Source organism: Ischnura elegans, chromosome 1 (assembly GCF_921293095.1).
Source record: "Ischnura elegans chromosome 1, ioIscEleg1.1, whole genome shotgun sequence".
NCBI classification, from domain to species: domain Eukaryota; kingdom Metazoa; phylum Arthropoda; class Insecta; order Odonata; family Coenagrionidae; genus Ischnura; species Ischnura elegans.
This window is the reverse complement of record NC_060246.1, coordinates 36771068-36785650: the sequence shown is the minus strand read 5'-3', so window position 1 is coordinate 36785650 and position 14583 is coordinate 36771068. Positions and strand designations below refer to the sequence as shown.

At 40.0% G+C, this 14583-nt stretch overlaps 1 protein-coding gene across 1 annotated transcript; it reads right to left on the bottom strand.

Moving 5' to 3' along the window:
* Positions 1-390: 390 nt before the first annotated feature.
* On the bottom strand, positions 391-9557 carry LOC124158854. Its single transcript, XM_046534234.1, has 3 exons — positions 7691-9557; positions 4955-5164; positions 391-1565 (listed from the first exon to the last, which is right to left on the bottom strand). Exons 1-3 carry the CDS (start codon positions 8394-8396, stop codon positions 1027-1029), a joined length of 1455 nt encoding a protein of 484 aa, XP_046390190.1. The 5' UTR covers positions 8397-9557; the 3' UTR covers positions 391-1026.
* Between the last annotated feature and the right edge of the window lie 5026 nt (positions 9558-14583).

The following is a 14583-nucleotide window of genomic DNA, read 5'->3' as shown; positions in this document are numbered from 1 at the left end:
ATTAATAACATTTTATCGACTTTTTATGTTTTTAGTAGGTAGGAAAAGTTGGAAGTGGCACACAATTTTTTTATGATAGTGATACCTTTGCCAGAAAGTTGGCCATCCATGGAATAAATAATACGTTTATTATTGCAAAGGTATAAAAAAAACTTTTATTCTTACATATATGTACACATATAATTGTAAATGATTAAGAAAATGAGCTTGTTGTCACATAAATTATTATTTAGGTATTGTTCACTAAAAACATGGTAGCAATTACCATCACATTTCACTTGTTTAATTACATATCACATCAAAAAATGCTGTAAACCAGTCCCAATCCTGGGAGAGTATGTAGTTACTGAATAATACTGGAGGTGTTAATAATAATTTTTGCTATGACTGCACAAAAAGGGTCCCAAAATAATAATTTGCTTCGCGGCAGCATCTCAAGATATTGGTTATCACCAATCATTTTCCAGTACAGTTTTACAAACCATTACTAGAACAAAAAACATACAGTCAGAAACCATTGTCATGCATCAAATATGACTCAGTTCTGCATTTACACACAAAAACTAAGATTTCACATTTTAATGTTTTCTATGATTACAACAATTGTGCAGAAAGTCATCACATAACCTTACCATTTTTTTAAAGTATTGTTTTTATTCGGGGTTTGCTATGACGTGGCCCTAGACATCATGTAGGTCATACCTTATGCACAGCAATACGACCATAGTTACCAATGGCACATTACAAACAGCAAAGGATATGATTCATTTTCCAGTTATGCGATGATCTACGTTGCAGGATAAAAATGTCTTCATTTCGTTCCTCATGACCAGCACAGAATGTGTTAATCATGGCATGAATTTGTCTTTTGATATTTTTTAAGCTTTTCAGTCTTCAATAACATGATGAATTATCACAAACATTACCGAGTTATATTCATGGTTGTGATTTGATCTTCCCTATCACCTACTGATGAGTGTTATCCATGTATATACTTAATCTTGTCACTGATACGTACATCACTGCTCAAACTTCTGGAGACCAGTGCTCCCAATTCTGCAACTCTTCGTACAGCTTTTCACCAGGGCTCTCTGTTGGAGATACCTGCCGATGTGCTATTAGCTTGTAATTCTTAGATATCTTATTCTGGATCACCCCCTCTTTTATGAGGAGTTTACAAGCCCTTATCTGAGCAGGCGGTGGCAAAACATCGATAAAGGTGCCTATGAAGGAAATCCCTATACTAACAGCATTGTAACCTTTGGCATGGGCTCCAACATATTCCCACCCTCTACCTTCGTAAGCGTTCCCATCCCCTCCCACTAAAAAGTTGTATCCGATATCACTCCATCCCCTGCTCTCCACGTGAAACTTTTGAATGATTCGTACTTGCTCCAGGCATCCAGCCAGATCGTACTGCTGCTCCGCTGCTGTGTGGGATATGATCACATATTCCACAGGATGCTTCATATTCCACAGGATGGTGTCCAGCGGTCGTTTGGCCTGCCACATGCTTCGAGGGATTATCATAGTACGTTGAAGCTTAGGCAAGGCTTCAGGAATTTCTGCAGGAAAAAGATAATTATCAATATTCTTTATTAGAGCACCAATATGCAACAAGTGTGATGAAATATTTATCTTTTAAGTAAGTAAGCAGAAATACACATGAATCAAAGTCAAACACTGAAAAAGAGCACATCAATTTCAGAATGGGGCAATTTCTTCCTATCTCCACTGAAGGTGCAAAATTATATGGTAGATTGTGACAAATGTTTTCCATATTGATGGATATGTATGAAGAGGGAATTAAGCATAAGGATTTTATGAAGACTTCTTATTTCTCTACTGAAAAAGAAGGAAGTAGAATGTGGAGGCTAAGGAATACATATTAGCCTCATATTGTATGAGATTAAAGTACATATTGTTGAAGATTATTAGCAGACAAATGGAGGTTAGACCAAACTATTACTTGGGGAATTATCAGTTTGGTTGAATGACAAGAAAGTCAACAGATTATGCTGTATCAGTTATGAAAACCCTTGTATTAGAGTGGACTGGGTTTAGCTACAGGGCATTTTAAGAAAATGGGTGTAGAATTAACGAACAGGTGACTCATTCATAATCTGTAGATGGCTCAGACTACAGAAGTGAGGGTAGCTGACGGAGAATCACAGTGGTAAAGGTGTGAAACTAAATAGCCCCCAACACCCTAACTATATAATGCAAATATAAAAGATATTGTAAGCAACCCATAGGAGGAACTATATGTTCGGATTAAAGTGGGGAGAGTGATGTTTCATAATCTTGTTTCACTCTATTTCATAGTGATTCTTGGTTTGTTTGTGTTTAAAACAATGAGGTTCATAGATGATGATTGTTCGTAAATTTGCCTTCACCATTAGAATATTTCAACATTAAAAAAGATATTGCATTGACGCTTCACTTCTTCACTGCTCACTTCACCCAGCATTGACCTAAGGGTTTTCTTGGTATGTGCTGGCTGAGGGTAAGATAATGGAATTCAATTATGTGACAAGAACTACGAGAAAGGTTAAAAAAAATTCAGAAAGATGATCATTCAGGCAATCCTTTTCATGCTTTAGGAATGGTCTCCCAAGGTGAAGTGCTGAAGCACAATTTTATGAAATAGCTGCACTTGCACAGATATATGATAATTTGAGAGTTTCATCGGCTAAAGGAATTTGATGATACATCACCAGCATCAATGATTTATATTCCCTTTCATACACTGATGCTGTGAATAAGAGCGACTTATAAAAAATCATTTATGTACTTTAAAACTTGACCATTTTGAGCCTGAGAGACTGAGACTAATATAAAGTCAATGAATCAGTGGGGCCTTACTTGGAATGAATATAGAATCAGAAAGTGAATCAATAAGAAATAAACACCAAATATTTCAGAATTAGTATTTGTGAAGAATGTGATGATATCATAACCTAGCTTGAACTGAAATATATCACTGATTAAGACATAAGTAAGAAGTAGAGTGCAGAATACTTCATAATTTGTAATTTCAATGCATGAGAGATCATTTTATGACTTTCAGTTATCTTAGCAGTTGTCTGTATTAAAAATGTCCAAAATGCAAGAAAAATTTGCCAAGATTAGGATACTGGAATACTTTTAACCCTTTCCTGCCAGTGCCTTCGAGAGGAAAACGTTTTCTGTGCTACGAGTAGCGTATGAATATTTTTAACTTCTTTGTATGGAGCTCTTTTTTGGAGATGAGTTGCCCTTGTATTCTCGTTCCTTCAATTTGGAACCCAAAATGGGGTGCCCGGCCACTAGTGGCGCAGCAATGGGGGGGGGGGGGTTTGGGGGATAAACCCCCCCCCCCCCCAAGAGCTCGGAGAAATTTTTAAGTTTAATCCATTTTACTTAATTTGATTGATATTACTAATAGAATAGTGTAAGGATTAATAAAATATCCCCCAGAAAGCCGTAAAACTCACCATTTTGAACCATTTATCATAAAATTCCGCAATTTATTAATCTCGCACTTACTGCTTATCCTGGTGGGTATTCCATACCCTCACACACCTCGGTATTAGTTGCACCTAAACCCCCCCAGCCTTAATTTCTAGCTGCGCCCCTGCCGACCATTACCCCTGTCACTGGACAAGATCCTAAAACCCTATCTTAGCTGGAGTCCACAGTCCACTGTTTGTTTTACTAGAGTTTTTTAAAACAAATATTGCTTTTGATTTTCATTAATTTGCTCTTCTATAATAATAATTAACAATTTTTAAGAATTGTGGAATCTAGACAGATTCCTAGCATTGATAATTGACAAAGTTAGTGAACTCAGGGTACTAAGAACTAACGCACCGAACACAATGTAAGAATTCATATCAAATAATAGAAATATTGGAGTATGAAACAAAATGTTTCTTTGCAAAAAACATTGACAATATAACCACTTCTTAACGGATTTCCGCAGCAAGGAGGATGATAAATGAGTGGAAGGATTGTGCTTAATTGACAAGGAGTGGCCCCATAAGGTCTTGCTAAGCTCGGTCTCTGGCAGTGCCTGAATGCATCGGACCATAGCTACCTCAGCAGTCACTTCCCTTCACCCGGACCAGCTATAGCCAACGTCTGGTAGTTCGCATTGGAAAATCCATGCCAGCCATACCCAATGTTAGAACTCCTACGTATGAAAATGCTTGTTGGTTCCACCCCATGTTCGGCACGAAAGGGTAAAACAAGCCATCAAAGTGGTGCATTTAGCACATTCAATGCGGGCCCAATTTTCATTAAAGTCATGAAAATCGGCTGTTAAAATAAGAAAGAAAAATAGAGGGAGGTTTCCGCACCATAACTTCCGTCCAAATACTACTTTTTACAAATGGCGCACACGGTTCGAAAGAGGGAAGCTTGCTGAAGGCCATACACACAATCGGAGGACTCGGAAGTGGATATTAGTCACGTACGGAGGCGGAGAAAGGCCTCCTGGCCCGACCAGCAGAGCATGTCAATTGATGTGCTCCGCACTGGATGTGTTGAGTTCACCATTCAAATGAATACTCACCCTGTAATCTTGTTTACAGAGAGGAGCTATGTCTGGACTTATATTCTACACTGGTGTGATTGGGATGCTGATTCTTTACTTTTAGACCCACTTTTTGTTGACTTTAAAACAACTAAGGCACATCAATATGAGCATAGAGAACCTACTTTTTTGTTTCATATGTAACCAAAACCTTTTCTAAATTACTTTATCGTAATATCAATTCTCATTTGGTACAGAAGGCTGTGAATCGCACTGGTGCACATTTTTATATTTCTTTTTATCATGCTTTGGCAGAATATCATACATTGTGGGCACTGAATTAAATTGGATTAGCTTAAAAGTTCATGGAAGAGAAAACTATCGTCCAGGATTTTCCCATTGGAAGTCACAACTTAATGATAGAAATAAGGGGCTTACTCTTTGAAGGAATTTGCGGGCACTCAGCATATTCTGTGGGCTTACAAAGGACACTGGGAATTGCTGCCTCTCTTCTGGGTTGAAAATGTCCAAAAATCATACCATAAATGGTAATACATATGAAGGTAATACAGCTGAGCAAAGCGATTGGTATCCAAGCAGCTGTTTCCACTTTTCTTCCAAGAAGATGTCTAAATAACAAACCATTTCCTGTGGAGAATGGAAACATACAGACATCAGAATAGTATTGATTGTTATTCTAATAGGCATCATAATTGAGTTTTTGTTCTGCAAAATGGGAACTCCTATCTCTCCCATGATGATGGGACATCACTTCCCAAAACTATGATTTAGTAAAAATATCTATGTAATTGAATGAAATTTTTTTTTCGTATCTCTCCCTCATTAGCTCTACTGCAAAATTTGGCATGATGATTTTCACAAATAACTTATTGTGGATTATCACTAATTCAGTGGCTACTTTTTGTTCACCACCCCTTTGATTCATGATTAAATCTTGGCAGAGGTGAAATTTTTTTTAAGGTAGCTCAATCCCCTCTTTGGTGCTGCATAAATTATAGGATTACCATGATATAATTTTTACAGTAATGCCTTCCATTTTAGCTTTAAATTGGCTATCAGCAATATTTTTAAACGTGAGGAGTGTACTTTAAATTTGACCACAATTTCTAGGTTCAAACCATGTTACATTAATCGTTTTTAGTAATATATAGTAATTATTGTTAGGTTTTATTCAAGAAGGGAATATTCACATCAGATGGAGAATTGAAGCTGATGTTCCCTCCACACAGCACACAAGTAAGGATTGGGCTTCTACTGAAAAATCTCTGCTACCACCACGATTTGAACCTTTATCCAAAGAGTAGGAATCTGACACACTAGCTACCACATCAACCAAAACCCCAAAATCTCCAAAAAAAATGTTTCTAAAAATTTTATTAATGTATTAAACATAGCTTGCAGAAGCATGGGTATTGAATTACCTCCCTGGGTTTCCATAATACAAACTCATTCATACCACAAGGCATGTTCATGCTCAATTGTAATTGTAATTTCATCTGAGCCCGAGCTAAGATGCAAGATTTATATTAACACTCTTTTCTCACCAGGGTAGCATGTGTTGGGTGGAAAAATACTTGAGCACTTCCTACTTTTTTTAAATTTCACATTTATTTTAGGCATGACATATTAGGGGATACCCTTACTTAAAATTACTTAACCTAACCTTAAATAAAAAATAAGATGGTATCAGAAGTAACTTAGTGGAATCTATTTTTCATGTGAGCCAACAAGAGAAACACTAAACAAACTTCCACGGAATGCTTTATTGCACGAGCAATATTTCATCAAACTGTTGATATCGCCAGGTTCTTAATAAATCATCCCGTGGAAGTTCACTAAGTAGTTGGTTCAACATATATCAATGTTGATTGAGCCCCACATTTTCTGCAAGATATTTATCATTTATGCTCCACTGACTCCTTACATCCTGAAAATTTCAAGATGACAGCTTAGCTTTTAATCACATTATAGGTTGTAAAGGAAGACAAAATGTGACCACTTTGTGGGGTGTACTGCATCCTCTAAATGAAAACTCAACAGTTAAACTGGTGAACTGGAAAACCATCCAGCCCAAGCCATACATTCCCCTCTGACCGATCATGTGCATAAAGCTAACATTAAGAAGAATGTCATCAATTGGAGCGAGAGTTGCTAACTTCATCGATACATTGAGTTCCTTGCGAGAAGGATTAGGATTTGACATCTAATGACAACCGGAATAAACACCTTAGACTATGGCCATAGGTAAGAGGGTCCTTCCCATCAGTGGCGCAGCAAGGGGGGTTTTGGGGGATAAAACCCCCCCAGAGCTCAGAGAAATTTTTAAGTTAAATATATTTTACTTAATTGGATTGCTTATAGAATAAAGTATTAACAAATTATCCCTCAGAAGGCCGTAAAACTCAACATTTTGAACCATTTATCTTAAATCTGGCGGAGGGCCTCCGCACCTCCCGATTACCCTGGAGGGTATACCACACCCCAAGGCACCCCAGTATTAGTTGCACCTGAAACCCCCCTAGCCTTAATTCCTAGCTGCGCCCCTGCTTTCCATCGTCTCAGAAGGCTCATGGACCCACAGAGCAATTTGACTAATTAAGAAATAAATAGTCTCAGTATTACAACCATGGTCTGTATACGTATAGGGACCATAAGGACCGTGGTCCATACATAAGGACCATGATTGCAGCAATCATCAGAAATTAGGCATAATTTAAATTCTAAGGAGCAGTAGCATATCTATGGTAGGGGGGATGGATCCCTCCCCAAAGCCTAAGAGAAATAAAGTATAGTATGCTAATGTTTTCCCTGTTGTGGTGCTTTCCCATGGAATCATGAGTAAAACTCAAATTTTAAGTGCCAAAATGATGTAAAATGTATTTTAGGGCATGTCATTTTCCAAAAATTTTTGGACCCCATGTTGCCTGGGGGGTCGCCCCCCCCCAGGCCCTCACCCTCATCTTCTCCCAAAGCATATTACTAGGTACCTACCCTACTGCTGAAGAGGTTATATTTTTTTAAAATTTCGGGGTGAGAAACAATCCCTTTCGAACAAGGGCTAACCCCTCAATGGGTGGTGGGCCTGGGTTGGTCCCATGGGATTGGCCCACCCTCTAGCCAAATCCCCTGGTTACTCCCATGCCCTAGACTCACCAGCCTTCACACCGTCATCTCCCGCTCCATCGCCGGCTGCAGACCCGTCGTCTCGCAACACCATGCCCGTTCGCCGGGCGGCCTTCGGACTAGGCTCGCCGGAGGACGAGAGAACTCGCCTCCGGCGCACGGCCGAATCGCCGGCCGCCTGCAGCATCCCCTCCTCGTCCTGGTGAACGATCTGTTGAACCGTCACCGAATTAAGGTACTCCGTCTTATCCCCGACCACTATGTCATCGGTAGTGCCTGTGAGTTCGACGCGGCCGAAGTTGTAGGCCCTGACTCGGCCGGGTGGGTCCGTCATTGCGGACACGCTGGCCTGACTCCGAGCGCTGTCACCACCGTCTGGACACAACGCTGGCGCATCGCAGCCCGACAATCCGCTTTTGGAGCCACCCAGCACTTCCGAAAGAACGTCATCGATGTTTCCGATCGGCTTCGATCCATGCTTGGAGACTTTCTTGATTTTGCCGATTCCATCGCTGTCGAGATCGTCCTGCTCCGTCCTTGTCTTTTCTTCTTGTTCAGTTTTCATGCTTCCTTCATCCATTGATTCGGATGGGCCGTCAATGAACGTCTTACGGGTTTCCGACTGTTCCGATCGCGCAGAGAAACCGCCAGAGCCTTCTCCGCGATCTCTGATCGTATCCTCCAGACTGGGGGCATCCGCGGAGGACGCGTCTTCGCGACCGTGGTGGTCTGACATGATGGACGAGTCTTTGCTCGCGAGTGGACTGACTTTCTCCGCTTTGATATTGTTCTGAAGCCTCCGCTACCACAGCTGAGGGAAATCACCGGAGAGGAGTGTCCCTTCAGATATCACCGGATATTCCCAGCTTCTCTTATCGCGATTGACACTCGTCAAAGCGTTCGACAGTTTGCAAGGCGGAACCCGTTCTTCTTATCATTTCGACAGGCCGAGAAATATGCGCTGAAGGGAATCTCCTTCGCTGAAGTGGTCGAACTTCGGCGAACTTCTCACCAGTTTGGTTTCCGATTATGATGATTATTTTTTCACTGGTGATGAGTTGATAGCTTGCTTGCGTTGGGGAGATGGCACTTAAACCATGACTTTCCGCTCGGTGAATGACGTGTTTTTATTTTTGGCAACTTTGAGTAGTTTTCGTTGAGATCATTCCAATCTTGCCTGTCATTCAGTTCCACTCTCTCCAAACTCATCCTCGCACTTCTAGGGAACAACCGGACCCCGTTACCGTGTATGATAGAGTACACCAATGGTATAAATATATCAGTCACAATGGATGCTATGACTTGTAACCTCTAAGTACACTATATCACTGCACTCCTTTTTCTTAACTTAAACCCCCCCTTCTTAGGAACACCCGAAAGCCGTTCCCATTGAGGACAGAGAAGGTCAACCGTGAAAATCTACCTGTCGTAATGTTATTCCTGAGGTCCTTTGAGGAGTTGTTGCCATCAATACCGGTCCACCCTAACCTGTGACCGCTATCTACCCTCTAAACTACGCCCCCTACTTCGAGAGATCACCTGCAAGTACTTCAACTATTTGAGTACATTCGTCGCACGCTGTCGTCTGTCGCCATGGAGGTCTATTTCCATAGCCACCGGTCCTCTCTGCTCTGCCACCTTATCCAGTGTACTAAATCACCCTTTCCTTCTCCAGCCCTCCTAACTCAGCATTCCTCCAACGCCTTCCTTCCACGCTTGTTGCGCTGGCTCGAGCGTGCCGGAACGACTCGGAACACAGCCGAATTCGTCGCTCCCGTGGCGAGCTCTTCGATCAACTGGTCGCGAAAAGTAGTTTCATCTCGTTCCTTCCCCCACCTCTTCCCGCCTGCTTCTCGCCGCCTCCTCCGTTCTTCCCCGAGCTCAGAGCCCCGCTTCGGCGGCGTCATGGCAGTTCCGGTGACGTCACCCTACCGAATAAAAAAATACATCCAAAGCGCCTCCCGGGTGGGGAAATTTCTTTGGCGATGGCCTGCGCCGCGAGGCGGAGTTGCCCACTCGAATCAAACTTGAATCACTCACGCATTTTTTCTCGTTAGGGCCAGAGCGGTGCCTGAAAATTGGATGAAGGGTTAAGTTTAGGCCAGGGCTTTTTCTAAATTTTATATCGCGCATTTTCATATACCACGGTATTTTCAAACATTTTGAAACATTTTATTTTATATTCTGTGTTTTTAGGAACATAAAATAATTAAGCTTGGACGAATATATGCCATTATAATTGTCTGATGCAATCAATCTCAAAATGGGTGACATAGCGCAATTGTATTGTTGATACTCGCTCAAATCCCTCGTTTAATGAAGCTAAAAAAAGATATCAACTATCAAAATATCTTTAAAACTACCAAAATCTAAACAGTCGAAAATATGTGAGACAGATTCAAATTAATGTCATGGCTTGGATATTCCACCCGCAAAGATAAACGCTTGAACCTCCGTCTTCGATTCGTGTAATATTACAAGCCAATCCCAAATTTGTTGTAACACCAACGTGTCCCCGCAAATATTCTGTTCATCTTTTTGTTTCCAGTTTGTTTTTTTTTCTCGGAACTTTATCCAAAAATAATCTCTCTTATCTGAAATTATTTGCTTGACTTCCCCTCTATCCAGACTGCTTTTTTTCTGTCGCTATTCGGCCCCGCCCTCAGAAAATTCCCCTTCCGTGTTTGCTCTTCACCTCGCCACTTCACTACGCCGCCAAATTTATCTGCTAGCCATATTGCAAGGCGTGAGATTAGACCTTCATCTCGTCCTCGGCTATGTTTCCGATTGATAGTAACCTTATGCCAAGGGTAAAAGACAAATACCTTTGCTTATGCCAACGGTAATAGAAAAACACCTTTATCTGTTACAAGCAGGCCACCCGGCGTTTCTTCGGAAGGATAGCAGGGGAGACTAGAGAGGACTAGGACACATTTTGGGATAAAATTTTTTGTGAAAACATTAGCAGTCTAAATCAATTTTTTTGCAATTCTTAGGTGCCTCGACCCTTCTAAATTCCAAAGAAAATTCTTCCAGAAATTATAATGTGCGAGTACTGTGGAACTTCGCATTTTCTGCACATATGACATTTGTCCCAGTCCTCCCTCACACTAGGAAGAATGGGGCGGTTAAGTGGGAGGAATGAAACACTAATGTAAATACACAAAAAATGAAAATAAAATAATGAGAAAAATAAATTATTGATTCATAATGCATTAATAGTAGATATTGTAGTTATTTCTGATCATATTTATACTTTTTATGGTAGTAGTAATAAATATAAACAAGGATTTCACCCTTTCAGTGCCTTTAAACAAAATTGGATAATTCATTTTCAGAGAAATATCTTTTTTCTCTATGAAACAAATTCTTCTTGTTGAGAAGAAAAATTTTAAATTGGCTCCCCTTTTTCGCATGAATTTTACATTATATTCATCATCATGCTCATTGCTAAAACCTTTCCCTGTGTAGTGCAAAAGAGGAAAACCATTTCACATATCAGATTACTTGGAAAAATTACGCCATCACTGTCCTTGGAAGCAAAAGCTTTCAAGCCATTTCTTAATAATGCAGAGTTTGATGAATTATTTACTCTTTCTACCTCCTTCACACTTTTTCCTTCATCGCAAACCATCTTCACAGCTTTCAGAATGGTACCACATCTGGATTTTTTTCACTGGTGCCATTCTGGATCACTTATGAGGCATGATTACCTAGTTCAAAAAATTAAAATGCCGTATAAAATAAAACTTAAAAAGATAACAGTGCTGGAAAGGAGTGGGACGCTGTCCAATGCCTCCCACATATCCGATGTCCCAGACCTCCCTTTTGTATTTCACATGCATTATTAGACATTAAGAAGCAACTAGATGTTAAAATTATCAGTTATACACCCAGAGGACATGGATTTTCATTACTGCTTCCAGCGAGAGAAAGTCATAATTAAAGTAACAGAAATTTAAAGTTAAAGTATCTCACGAAAGTTACCAAAATTGGTGTGAAAACCAATATCCTCTTCTTCATTCACACTCATGGAAGTGAGTCAAGAGCCATTATAAGAGGAAATGCAGCTACTGCTTGTCATGCATGTGAGAAAAGCTAGAGCTAAAAGAACTCAAATCACGGGAGGGGAATTTGAACTGTCCCATACCTCCCGCTGTCCCATTCCTCCCTTGTTTCCCCTTCTCATGCTGAAGTGGGGTAGCCAGGAATTTCGTTCGAGGGGGGTCCAAAACCAGGGGGGAAAAGTTTTGAAGAACAGGGTACTAAGTAGAGGGTTTTCAACTAATTTTAGCACTTTTCACAATCGGAAAAACTTCATTTGTTAAAGAAATCTTTTTTAAAATCATGATTTTTCAATATTTTGTTTTCTTTTAAGAAGGAAATTAATTGTGTTTTTATATTTCGGGGGTTGGGGGGGTTTCGAACCCCTCGGACCTCCCCCCTCGCTACGCCACTGACCCAGAGAAGTGGGAAACTTGGAATTCATGGTCCCATAGCAGAATTTTCATGTTTTCTCTTTGAACGTGCAAAGGGTGTGACTACCCGACAGGATGTCCTACTGCAAAAGTTGTATGACGTGACGTAACAAACGGAAATGAGAAAACGACAAAAGGGACGCGTCGAACGCAACCAGAGTACGCACTACGGGGTTCGATAGCATGAGATGCACAGAAGTATGAAAACGCATAGTGGACAGACAAACATCATCTTTTATATGTATAATATATATAGGTTGATCAATACTTTCATGAAAAACGCATCGAATCAGATTTCAACGGTTAACCGTCATTACCACACTGGAAATTATTAATATTAATGACATATTAATGTCTTAGTTGGGATTCACGTAGTCAGAGATTAAGAGCCAGGGCAGATATTTGTGCAAGTCAATATTCCCGTTTAAATGCCGAAAAGGAAAACAATCCTTCGGCGCATGGATTGAACATATTTATACAAATCTGTAATGATATGGATTTATGGGCATAATTTATGTTTATGGAAATTATTATGCGCTAGTAAATATTGAGTTTAGTAGGTCGCACGCAAAAGTTTTGGAAGGCTGAGGGAATTTCGGAGGGGTGCTTCAGCCCCTGTAGCTCCCTCCCTAGCTGCATGCCTGCTGGGGTGGGGGAAAGAAAAATTCTGATGCCAGCATACTTTTCTCAACCCCTTGTCCCCTTTCAAGAATTTTTCTTTCGACCCACCCCAACTTCGACGTATACCTATACGTAATGGTACTTGAAAGGTTTTCGGCACCTTGGTAATGACGGCTAACCGTCGAAACTTGGATCTGCGTGTTTTTTTAAATGTGTAGGTCAACATGTGTTTATCAATACGACAATAGTTTTTGTTTTACTACCGTGATGTAAAAGTTCCATTCGGTAAAACCTAAATTGTTTGTTTTTTGATAAAGATTAGATCTATAAATATTTTCTCCGATCAATGTATGGTTGATGCTGTCAAATTACCGTTAAAATATTGGCGTAAACTAACTTTCATTGGTATCTTGCGAAGGCCCTCTTTTGTGTCAGTATATCCTGCGGAGTTCTAAGTGTTTTCCATCTCGTGATATAAAAATATTTTTTTAAATAGGTATTTACTTCTTTTTGTGTTCGCTTGATATCATGCGTCAACAAATACTTCGTGTAAAATATAATTATCAGTGCACTTGTTTGGTTGTGAACTCTTTTGAAAGGAACTTTAACTTTGTCAGTTCAATTTTCAATATTTTCACTGCCCCAGACTTTTATAAGCATACGAAAATCCTCGTAGTTCGAGGTTGCCCAGTGAGAGGAACTTGTCCTACAACCTCTAGATGTGCTTCACTCGCACATCTGTGGCAGAGCTCCGAATAAGCTCTGACCATACGTAGGTATGTAAAAAATCCTTGCGGGTTGAAAATTTGGGCAGGTTAAAGCTAATGGTTGAATACCTGTATGCAGATAAGCGCAGTAAAGGAAAAGTCTCATTGAAATGATTCCTAAGGATCTGGTAAAATATCTTTCATCGGCAATTAACCAAGACGTTAGTTAATGTGCCAAAGGGAACTTTACAGGAATTGATAATTAAACTCCGCATTAGGGTCCGTATATTAGGTATCACTTTGCAATTATAGCTCTACCTGGTTTTATCGACTTCTGTATGTTTCACATGTGGTGGATCAACCACGAATGAAACTTTTGTGACTGTTTCAATCGAGCAACAGCAGCAGAGGTCTTTGAACCTCAATGGAGATTTATTCTAGCTTTATTTGTATCATAACGTAGTTGTACTTCGAACTCCAATCGCTCAAGATGAAATTAAGAGATAATGTTAAATGACGAATTTTCGGACTAAAAGGTGCAATAAGTAAAAGATGATTCACGCGTTCTCGTTTCAGATTTTCTGCCGAAGTAATGGTACCATAAAAAGCCATGAGGAGAAGATAATTATTTTTGGAAAGCTGTACATAAAACACGTGTGTATCCGTTTGAAAAGGACCAGCTGGAAGTTTTTCCTTTTCCGTCATCAAAGGAGAAGGATTGATACCCGATCGCAGCTGAAGTAGAGGATACCAAAGGTAGGCAACAAATATTTGCTCAAACAGTTGTTTTTAGAAGGTATCTTATTTATCTAATCATAACTTCCCCGTTACCTGTGTGCTATTCTACGGAGAAATGAAACCATTGGGGATTGAATTAGCAATTATCACACTTATACCTTATAAGGGCGGAATTCGATCGATGACTTGTGTTTTATTTAATAATAGTTTTGGTAAATACTGCTTTATGTGGATTATAGATTTTTTTCATCCTCGAGGTGTGAATGGGTGACTTTTCGTTGCAAGAGATTTGAAGATTCGACGATATTTATGCAGGGTGTTTCGAAAAGAATATACGTATTACCAAGTATTATTTTGCCCAAACTATCAATCGTTGCGC

Bases quoted from the DNA above. Each gene is read 5' to 3' on its own strand.
- LOC124158854 (XM_046534234.1), bottom strand. From the start codon at position 8,396: ATGTCAGACCACCACGGTCGCGAAGACGCGTCCTCCGCGGATGCCCCC. The intron at 5,165-7,690 runs GTGAGTCTAGGG...CATTCTCCACAG, and splicing joins AGATGACGGTGTGAAGGCTG to GAAATGGTTTGTTATTTAGA. The intron at 1,566-4,954 runs GTAAGCCCCTTA...TTTTTCCTGCAG, and splicing joins CCCGCAAATTCCTTCAAAGA to AAATTCCTGAAGCCTTGCCT.